The sequence below is a fragment of the Nelusetta ayraudi genome, unplaced genomic scaffold (assembly GCF_046127955.1).
Source record: "Nelusetta ayraudi isolate G7.1 ecotype Tasmania unplaced genomic scaffold, CSIRO-AGI_Nayr_v1 ptg000050l, whole genome shotgun sequence".
Taxonomy (NCBI): Eukaryota; Metazoa; Chordata; class Actinopteri; order Tetraodontiformes; family Monacanthidae; genus Nelusetta; species Nelusetta ayraudi.
In genome coordinates, this window is record NW_027466100.1 from 3,970,371 (window position 1) to 3,981,157 (window position 10,787).

General features: G+C 41.0%; 1 protein-coding gene and 1 long non-coding RNA gene across 2 annotated transcripts; both read right to left on the reverse strand.

The window, feature by feature from the left end:
• Positions 1-1,000: 1,000 nt before the first annotated feature.
• LOC142895876 (uncharacterized) lies at positions 1,001-2,418 on the reverse strand. Its single transcript, XR_012928267.1, has 4 exons — positions 2,318-2,418; positions 2,192-2,218; positions 1,819-1,841; positions 1,001-1,324 (listed from the first exon to the last, which is right to left on the reverse strand). It is a non-coding gene; the product is annotated as an uncharacterized LOC142895876 (long non-coding RNA).
• A 609-nt stretch (positions 2,419-3,027) lies between these two features.
• On the reverse strand, positions 3,028-10,771 carry LOC142895793 (proliferation-associated protein 2G4-like). Its single transcript, XM_076037084.1, has 13 exons — positions 10,522-10,771; positions 9,735-9,863; positions 9,337-9,442; positions 8,124-8,193; positions 7,940-8,032; positions 7,136-7,199; positions 6,870-6,948; positions 5,867-5,945; positions 5,388-5,521; positions 5,025-5,119; positions 4,803-4,930; positions 4,652-4,705; positions 3,028-4,507 (listed from the first exon to the last, which is right to left on the reverse strand). The coding sequence occupies exons 1-13, from the start codon at positions 10,754-10,756 to the stop codon at positions 4,445-4,447; spliced, it is 1,329 nt and encodes a 442-aa protein (XP_075893199.1). The 5' UTR covers positions 10,757-10,771; the 3' UTR covers positions 3,028-4,444.
• Positions 10,772-10,787: the final 16 nt, after the last annotated feature.

Here is a 10,787-nt window from a genome sequence, read left to right on the forward strand (position 1 = left end):
AATGTTATAATTGGCCATTTGTTTCCTTTAGATTACAGGTCGTCCTAATTAAATCAGAGCTCTGTGACCTTTAACTTAATAAACAGGAACCAGTTGTAACCACAAGTTATTTGTTTGTTAACCTGAGCTGTTACAATAGAAACACGGCTCAAGGACAACACTCACACACGTTTTCATATTACACTTCAGTAAATCTGTGGGAACAGTGATTGGCCTGTTCTCCTCAGAAATAACTGGCCAAATGAGACACAATTGCACAAAGTCCAACCTCTGTAGGGGGCAGTCTCAGCCCAAGAATATAACTGAATTACACACGAACATCAGGGCTGAATCTAATAAAGATCCTGCGTGAGAACTGTCACTCTTGAGCTATGTGCTGCTTTTTTTTTTTTTTCGTGTGTCCAAAAAAATAAATACCTCTGTAAACTGAGGACATCTCCGGTTTGCTCCTGGACTTCCAACTAAAGAACCGGGTCTAACAAAAACTTTTGTGTTTTCCCGATGGTAGTGCTGTGAAGTTTGGAAAGACACCACACTATAAATTGCAGACAATAGTGTGGTTTAAATAATTCTTGCCCAGCCACGCTGCAGTTTCTATTGGTAATTACATAAGTGACAAAAATCTGACAAAGTCCAGCAGCATCCAAGGATTTCTACAGATGGCTCCAGTTTCATGATTCGATCACCCCTGACTCTACACACTCATCTGCCATCACTCTAGTGTAGGATTTCAATGGGTCCTATCCAACACCTTTAATATTCATGCACTTCCACTTTGCTATAAAAACATTCAGTGTGCCTCAGTAACACATGACCCTCTGTGGCATACCGTTCTTAGTTAATTCAGGACCATGGCTAGTTCAAACTTGACAAAATTTGAGTGTCAATTTTAGTCAGATAAGAGACCTAATTAACGAGATACACAAGTTGTGCCAGTTATTTCCCCCACTCACTGCTGTTACAGGGATTCATTTGGTAATCAAGAAGCTGAAACCTTGACTGAATTTAATCAGTGTTCATTTATTGTTAAACACGCGACAGTTGTTTGAGATGCATGTATTAATGGTCCATGAACACCGTGGCTGTCGCTCTGGTGTTTTGTGAGCTGGTCCAGTGTCTGACGTCTTCCTCATGAAATCAAATGGTTCCACGAGAGTTGCTGCCATCTGAACTCCAATACGAGGCCTTTCGAAAGGATGGCGCCTCACCGATCCACCTTAGCCACAGGAGCCAGTCGTCTCAGGAGGCTGTGACAGGACAACAGCTGGTCTCGATGAGGGCTTACTTTGACCTCTGCCTCATCTTTCGCCTTTTACGCTTCAGCCTGTTGGACAAAAGAAGAGAAGCATTAGAAAATCTTATTCCTCTACACCTATCCAAAAGCACAACAGATCAACCCCTCTCCCCCATGTACAAGTTAACATTTCCAAGGGACCATCTGAATTAATTGCTGACATTTAAAAAAAAATTTTTTTTTTTTAAATGAGCAGAGAGACATTAACTGGCATTGAAGATAGTCATCCTATACAACAAGACAATAGTTACTATTAGCATATTAATTAATTAGCAAACTTAAATATACACCAGGTAAAAAAAAAAAAAGCTGTAACGCATGTTACATCTCTTCCAAGCCATCTAGTGAAAAATCATATTACTTAAAAGCTACTAAATTAATTAAAATGCCATTTTCATATTGAGAAAAAAAAATGAAAACCAAGTACAAAAATATTATCACTTGGCAAGAACGCAAGACTGCTGAGGTTTACATGTTAAGTGTAATAATGGCTACAAATGTCAGCTTTTCAAGATCATATTTACCTGCGCATACGCTTCTTCCTCCACTGTAAAGTAAAGATTGATATTGATTAGTGAACAGCGGAATTGTGGCGGAATCATGCAGGAGAACCTGACAAGACAATTGTCTCTGCAGCAAAGTAAACGTGATTTTCGGTGCGGCTGGGCATTTCTAGCCTTCCCAACAGACCTCTCGACAAATCACATGGTTACTACAGTAAATTGAAAAATGTATTCATAGTACTATTAGAAGACAACGTGACAAATTACTCTTATAATCAAGAGTGGTACCAAGCACAAACAAGCATGTTCTCAAACAGAGGTAGCATGCTAGCTAGCAAAACTGGAACAGGAAGAGGTTTTAACTGTTTAAAAACAAATTGGACGACAAATTTACCTTAGCTCTCATCGTGGGGAGAAGTTTCTGTGAAAAGAATACAAAATAATGTATAAGTTGCGGTGGATGGTTAACAAAACGCGGGGATTTATTTGGATTTTGTCGACGGAATAACACAAATCTTACCTCCAAGCGAGAAGAGCAATGGAAAGAGGACGTGACGATGGGAAGGGCGGTACTTATAACCAAGTGACGTCAAAATCCAGCGCCATCTGATTCCCGATGAACTGGGAAATGTAGTCAGTCGGTTCTTACTCGCTGGATTTTTGCTGATTGGTGCTCTGTCGCAGTACTCATCATACTTGATTCTATGTGGAGTTTGCAGGTTGTCCCTGTATTCTCTTATCATGAGATGTAAGCCATGACCACCAAGCTTTACTTTTTAAATGAAATTAAGTTAAATGAAATGAAATTAATTGAATTTAATTTAATGAAATTAAGTTAAATTAATTTAATTTAAAGAAATCACTACAACATTAATTTTATTTCAAAATGAACCTATCCATCTAATACTAGAGCTACAGATTAAAACGTATTTGTTAAAAAGAAAAAAGAAAAAAGAAAAAAAAAAGGCAAACTGTATATATATACCCCATATTGTATGCAGGCACTAATAAACCCTGGTCCAGATTGTTTTCCATAATTTTTTGTTAACAACGTTGACCAGGCTGCTAAAAATCAGGACAAACATAAAAAAACAAACAAAAAAAAAAGAACAATGATCCTAATGCTATATCTTGTTATACTTGTAAAACATTTGGCATTTTTGATCAGTTCAGTTTTTATTTAATTGTATACATGTTGCATTGCAGAATCATTGACACAAACAAACAAAATTGTATGAAAAACTTTATTTATTTGAAAGCAAAGTTCCATTGCCCAGCTACAGAGCAGTATTTTGCACTTGAACACTGTGCCAGACCTCAAGGTGAAGGTCTTGTGCAGGCCTGTTAGTAAACTGGACGTCCTAAAAACCTTCAAAAACACAATTTGAATGCTTCACAAAAAAAGCCAGAGTTGAAGAGGAGCCAGTAATGGATGTCACTAATAGAAAAGTTTTCAAAACTGGAATCTAAAGATTTCTATCTATTCCGAAAAATCTTAAAGAATGGCAGTGAATGTGGCAGTTTTGTTCCCTACGCTCAAGCTGTAAAATTGCTTTGTGTGTATTGTTAAAATAATCATGCTTAGGTTACTGCATGAGGGGAGGGGCATCTTTTTAAAAAAAGAAAATAAAACAAGACTGTAGTCCAATTAATGCAGACAGGAAGTAACAACTTTGTCAGAAATCACTATCACTTCCTGCTGCTCTGTTGTTGTCCAGGGCTATCATTATTAAGAATATTTTTGTTCCTTTTTAAAAATGAAAGTTTTTACCAGATTTATAAATAACCCTTTACTGAATTAGAGACAAGCGTTATGTATAATCCATGATGGCCACACGTTTCTTTCATAAGGGGGACCGAATACAACTGAAACCAAATGAAACCTTAAAGGTCTTCTGTTCTCACACTGTTCAATAAAAAAAACAAAAAGGGAGACGCTGAGGTTTTTGGAATGTAACGTAGCAACAATTACCTCAACAGTACGCACCTTCCTACAAATTGTGCAGTTTAAATGATTGTGGCCCATCCATGCTGTAATTACTATTGTTGAATCCTACATAGCCGTTGAAACACTGACAGATTTCGAATGGACCCAGTTTTTAGACAGCTCTTGGAATATGGATGAATAAAGCCCACAATTCTTTATAGGCAATAGCAATTGCAGATTTGGATTCAGCCTATGTTCCAGATTCAGTCATTCATTCACGTGCAGTAGAATGTTAAGAATACTAACCACTTGATAATAACGCCCACAGTAAGCTTCAGTTTTAGATTACAGGGAACCCTCAGCAGGTGATGACTACAAGTTTTGTTAAGATTTTAAAACAACTAAAAATATACACAGAACTTCTGGCAGCAACTGTGCATAAATATGTGGAAGTATTTGAAAATCTTTTCCATTTCCCATGAAAACCAGGTTTCAAACAAAGAATAAAACTCCAAGGTACGTAGTTCTATAATGCAGTAAAGGGTTAGAATTCCTTTTTGGGCTTGTAGGTACTTATGTCATCCCAAAGTTTTCAAGAATTAATTAGATGAATTTCTCAATCAATACTGCAGTTTAAAACTGGCAGAGGACTTGGGGCAGTTTCTCATGTTGACTCTTTCTTCTCTTTGGGGTCTTGCATGTGTGGAAAGGCAGTGCTTGTTACTCGACAGCTTCCGTGTCCTCGATGGGCTGTCCAGTGGCATTTTCTGCTGTCTTTGAAGCCTTTAAATGAGAAAAAGGTCAGGATTTTCTTTTCTTTTTTTAAGAATAGAATAACCTTATTCTTGCTCATGTGGAAAAAAAAACAAATCAATGCAAATATAGCCAGGCAACAATAAATTGTGGAGGAGTACACACAAAACTTACCTTCTTTTTCTTTTTCTTCTGTGTTTTACGGCTTGCGGAGCTTTGTAGTAAAGTCTACGAAGAGGTTGCAGATTAAAACAATATTCTGTAAAGCCAGTTTTTGCGTGGCAAAATTAAGTTCATGCGAGTTCAGAGAATTTGCGGAATCTACCTTTAGCTGTGGATCCTGCACTTCGTGGTCCGACTTGTAGAGCTCTGGATCGAAGGGCCCGCTTGTGATTCTGTGAGAGCCGTTGGCCATCAGCAGCACTGTGAACTTGAACTGGGCGACAAACTCTCCTGAAGGCAAAGACACGACGCCCAGGGTGGGTAAATGAAGTGACTGATGACAGAGCGGGAGTAAAAACCTGTGGCCGGGGACGTCGGCACTCACCTTCCCTGTCATGTAGCACGCTGAAGGGCTGCAGCAGTTCGTGCTTGGCGCACTCCACCACACCCAGCCGCGCTTTAGCCTCGTCCTCAAACGCCCTGATCAAAAAGAAGACGTAATAGTGAAGGAATTGTGGGTTATAAAGGCAAAAAAAAAAAATCAAAATAAACTCCAAAATAATATGAATCAAAAAGTAGAAATACAAATCTGATAAATACAAATAAATATTAAGAGCTACATTTAGAGCACTTGCAAGCTGAAGGACATAACATGAGCTTCAAAATGTTGACTTTACTTTTTTTTTTTCCGAAACAGCAGTAAACCGCTGGACGTGCTCTAATTTCCAGAGTGGAGAATTCATCACACCTAAGAGTAAAGGGCATGGCATCGAAGCGTCGTTCCACTTCACTGAGGAAGATGCGGGAGGTTTTCATCTTCAAGCCGTACTGTTTACTGGGGTCCCTCTTGTAAATGGTGGTCCTCAGGCCTCCGTCTTTGGCCTGGTGGGAAAGAAGATGCAGGGTTAACAATGGGATCGGTCAAGTACCGGAGAGCCAGACCAAAAATAACTTGAGTACAAGTCTTCTTATTCTTTAAGTCCAAGTGTTCTACCATTCAATATTTTTGGAACAAATTTTTTTAGAAATAGCCCATTTTAGAATTCAATACTCTAAACTCTTTACTTTATAAACTGATATATTATAATGAAGTAATATTTCGTTAATTGACATTTACAGTACGTCAGTAAAAACACACACAAAGGTACTGGACAGCGTTGAACTGTGGCGTGTGCCAACTAGCAACAGGTTTGTGTAATGAACTTAAAGAGACATGAGGACACTGACCTTTCCTTCTCCGGTGCTGACTAATACATCCACAGCATAGACTTCATGAACCTCAAACTCTGCCTTCTCGTGGTCCTTCCTGACAATGTGTCAAAAAGAAACAGAAAAAACAGAGGTAAGATTCAAACTTCTAGAACCACATCACCGATTCAAACAGTCACACTCTAGTTTGTCGCAGTGACTAAAACACAGCACTGCATTCAAACAGAAATCCTCCTGGGGACAGAGGAAGTCTAGGCACCTCTTTTCTTAGGATGTGAATCTTTGGGTGTCTCATGATACGACTCGATTCCGATTCTTAAGGTCAGGATTAGGTTCAAAATTGATTCAAACGATTCTCAACTCAAATGATTCTCGATTCAAAAACTCATTAAGTGCACAGTGTGTAAATAATTAGGAAAAGTATGGCAATAAAACATAACACAGCTTCTATGATATGAAATTTGAAAACTATATGAACTGATCCCAATGATGTAAACAAAACTACTACAGCTAAACTGAATGCAAAAGGAAACATTTATTCACGCTCAGGCTGTACAATAAATAATGTTGTTACATAAATAGAATTATTTGTAACAACCACAAGCTCAAAAATAAAACATTAGGCTTATGGCCCTTTTCTCCTAGAAGGTTACAAAACAAAATTGCACACAAAGAACTTTTTAAATTAGTGTTTTGTGTGATTTTTCAGGATACAGACATCTCAATTCTCAGCGACATCAAGAATAAGTTCAAGAAAGTTCAAGATATGCCAAACAATAAATCTTCTGTTATATAAATAAAAGAAAGCCAAAATAGAGGCGAGGAGAACTTGCTCCTTCATTATTGCCAAGAGCGATAGTTGCTTAACAACATAGCACGCTGCAACTCTGTATGGAAGCATGTGAGGGAGCGCAGAGATGGATGAAAGATTAATAAGGATCGATATTTGAAATGCAAGAATGGATCAAGAATCGTAGGAGATGAACCCGTCTCTGCCCAGCCCAGCTCTTTCAACATATACCTTTGCTGGTCCGTTGGGTTCTGAATAATGGTCTTCTCTCCATCGATGACATGTTGCTTCAGTTGATGAGACAGCATACCTTTGAAACAAAGAGGCAGGCTTGTTCACATTGGTGGGAGCAACCACCTCAAACTGAAACATTGATTGGACTTTTTGCTCAACCGCTTTTTCAAATCTGAAGACACGCACTCAGGAAGACCTGCAGACGTGAGCGGCCCGTGCGTGTCAGAAACGCCTCATGACAGGCCTTGATGGGAGACACTCACCTTCAATTGGTGAGCATTTGAACGACTGGGCAATCTTGCTCCAGGCTTCTGTGACTTGAGTATTCTGACATGGAGGAAAGACGGATTTGTTTTAAACTGTATATAATATATATATATATATAATACCTTATAATCCTTATATACCTTAATGTGCCTAATATACCTTATAATAGACCTTATAATTCTGAATCACAAAAGTTGTTATTTACGGGAAAACAGTGGCTTGGCTTTCAATTTTCATTAATTTCACATTGTAGTGATTAATAGTAATTTTATCTCTTGCTCTCTCTAAAGAGCCCTTTCAGTCCTCTAGTTCACAAAGCAGGACTCAAAGCATGTCAGTGTATGACGTCAATCTCTGCCTCCTCCTTCCGCTCAGCAGAGCAGCTGCTCCACCACCTTGATAAATAGTGATACGCAGTGACTGCCACTACACCGAGCAGATGTGTCACAACTTGAGAAAACGCATGCAAATAGCACGAAACATGGGCCGCCCTGTGTTACCATGACTCATTATGCATACATGAACATGTTGTTTCTAAGGGGGGGACCACTATCAGCGATAAACCTGCGTCCGACGCATCTCTCTGCTAAAATGCGTATTCATTTTATTAGAGCAGCACGAGGACAAAGCCTCTCTGTTTTGATTTACGATCGCTCTGCAGCAGCCAAAAGAAAACAATGCGATAATATATATATAATATATATATATATATATATATTTTGCCACGGTGTAGTCTCTCTGCACAGAAGAAACTTATGATGAGAACAGGAATTCTGTCCGTGTGTGGCTTACAAGCTCACCTGGTTACCGGGTTTGACCAGACGAAGTGCTGCTTCAGCGCACAGATGAGCCGCCTGGATGACGTCGGCTTTCCGTCCCGTGATGGGCTTCTCCTGCGCAGATAGAGACGCAGTGGGTGAAGGACAGCGGCATCGGGGGCGCCAAAGGCACAGAGGCGCGCTGTATTTGAAAGGATGACCTCACCTTACTGGCTCCCACAATGAAGCTGTGAGCGACATTGGCAATGAAGCCGTCCACGTGAACCCCGAGGTCGCTACACGAGTTCAGAGGGAAAGGGCAGATTGGACAGCAGCAGCAGTAATGATTGTGTGACTAATTAACATACAAGTTAAAATGTCATCCAGCTGTCAGATGACAGAGTAACCTGTCGTCAACTCAGCGAGGACGACGTGTCACCCACCCCACCCCTCCCCTCCACTCCCTTCCTTCCGTACTGCAGAATGCAACACACTGAACAGAGAGGCACCGCCACAACATTCCCACACTGGCATTTTCAAAGAGGGAAAAATCCAAACCTTGTATAATTTGTAACAACCACAAGCTCAAAGAAAACATTGGAAGGACTGCAGCCTTACGTGTGTCACACAGGATGGTTCTCAGGACAGAGACAAACATGGCGACGCAACAACTGAGGGCAAGACTCACATCAGTGGCGAGAGTGCTCGACGCCTAAAGCGCCGGCATGGTCGGAGGAGGTTGGTGTCGGCTCGGTACGGATCATTTGCGCGCATGGTTACGCACAAAACGTCAACATGACATAACATGCGACCATCACTTCAATATTGTTGCCATGTGGAATCAATAACATGAATTACCGTTTATAAAATTAATAATAAAAAAAAAAAATAAATAAAAATATCAAAGTCATTTAAGTGAGATTGGTGTTTTAGCTGCACTGTCGATGGTGCCGCTGCAACCAATGCACTGACAAAAGTCGACAACGTGATGCCAATCACGGTTCAGCCCAGTGCGGAACACCCGGCCGTAGTCTGAGTTTGCTCGAAAATGAACTGACTTGGTTTCTGTTGACATAAAATGTGACCAAATGTGACAGCAACAGAAACTGAGGGGTCTTGATGATGATGATGAGTGGTACGCACAGTTATTCTGCCGAAGCGCCCCGCATGGTGTGAGCCCACATTTATCATTTTAAAAAACAAAACAAAACACACAATATCCCGCCTGAACGTTGACCTTATTTGCTGCTTGCCACACAGCACGGACACAAACAAGACTTCACGAATGCAGCAGACACTCAAGAGCAACGGGGAGACCCTCACACACAAGTCAGGTTCATCACACGGAAAGACGGGACAACGACACAGACACAGGGAGAGACTCAACACACACGAGATGGGGGGGGGGGGGGGTTGACATTGCAGAGCGTGTTGCCTACATTTTGACCAGATCCCCATCTTTAAGTTTGTAGTCGGGGTCACTCTTCAGAGGAGAGAAGTGGCAAACACAGTTATTGACTGAGACGCTGGTGGGAAATGCAATGCCTAGAAGGGGGACAAGAAAACCACCAAGTCTTCATTTGGACAGCATTCACAAGTTTAGCAAGAAGACTATAACTGGTCGGAGATGCTAAGACTCAGGTCACATTGGGACCAATGCGTGTTATTCAATTGTCCCGGTTGTTACTGAAGTACATCTTAGTTTGTCTCAGTTGTAAACAACCTCGCTACTATGTTCTTCCACCATTTTTCTAGAGACCCAAAACAGCTCACCTAAAAAAAATAATAAAATAAAATAAATAAATAAAAAAAAATTCAGGCGCTATATTTCACCAACCTTTCTTCATGTCCTTTTCCTTTTTGAAGACTTTTCCAGTTTCTGCCATTATAAAGGCATCTCCCTTTTCACAGAGGCCCAGCACCGAAACACCAGGTTTGGCGGATTCCACCACCAGACGAAGAGCCTCTGGATCAGAGGAAAAATGTAGGTTTAGTAGGGGGGCGGGCGGTACTGTTGCTGTGATGAGTGGTGTGTGAAAAATCTTAACTCCGCCTTCACGCGACGAACTTAAAGATTTTGAACAAGGACAACAAAGAAGCTAATGTTTATTTGAGACACTCCGAATCCAGATGAAGTTACGAATTCAACACTAAGTTGTTTGCTTGTCGTTTCTATTTAATTAAACAATATATGTATATAACTGTTTTGTTTTTTTTTTACAGCAGCACTGTTATGCATGTATAATACTAAAGCCAATTTCAGCACTACACGGAACCTCAAACACAAAAAGACTGGAAAACATTTTTTTTTTTTTTTTTTTTTTTTTTAACTGACTGAGCAACATGCACGCTAGGTTAGCTGTTGAGTTACGTCACCGTCTAGCGGTAATGACAGACAGAGGAGCTAGCAAGGGAAGCAGCAGCACCTGCTAGATGGCTAGCTAGCTAGAAACTATAGTGTATGTGTCTCGCATGTAAACCACATGGCTGCTGCTGGTGGTGGTGCTGCTGCTGCTGCTGAGAGGGGGAAAGTGATGTTAGCTGGCCGCTTGACAGGCCGAGAGCGAAGCATCGTCTCAGTCATGTCGATACCGAGAGGCTACTCGCCCTGAAAGTTCACTCACGGTTGGCGATGTCACCGCTCATCTTGTACTTGGTGACCACCAGGTCCTCAGCTATCGTCTGCTCGTGCTCGTCGTCCGACATCTTGACGGTGGAGTTCCAGTCAGCAACAGACAACCGTTCTCTCAGTTTCGGTTGCCCCTGCTGGCTGTTGGCGGCGAGCGGCGGGCGGCTGGTTGGGGCTGCCTCCGTGAGCACCAGACTGGTGTGTGACCGAAGACCCTCCCACTTTGTCATGACGCAACATCACGGCGACAGCACAACCCGC

Excerpts from the sequence above, each read along its gene's own strand:
- LOC142895793 (XM_076037084.1), bottom strand. The coding sequence starts at position 10,756 with ATGACAAAGTGGGAGGGTCTTCGGTCACACACCAGTCTGGTGCTCACG. Across the intron at positions 9,864-10,521 it reads GAGCGGTGACATCGCCAACC|AGGCTCTTCGTCTGGTGGTG; the intron begins GTGAGTGAACTT and ends CCTCTGATCCAG. Across the intron at positions 8,033-8,123 it reads TCATTGTGGGAGCCAGTAAG|GAGAAGCCCATCACGGGACG; the intron begins GTGAGGTCATCC and ends CTATCTGCGCAG.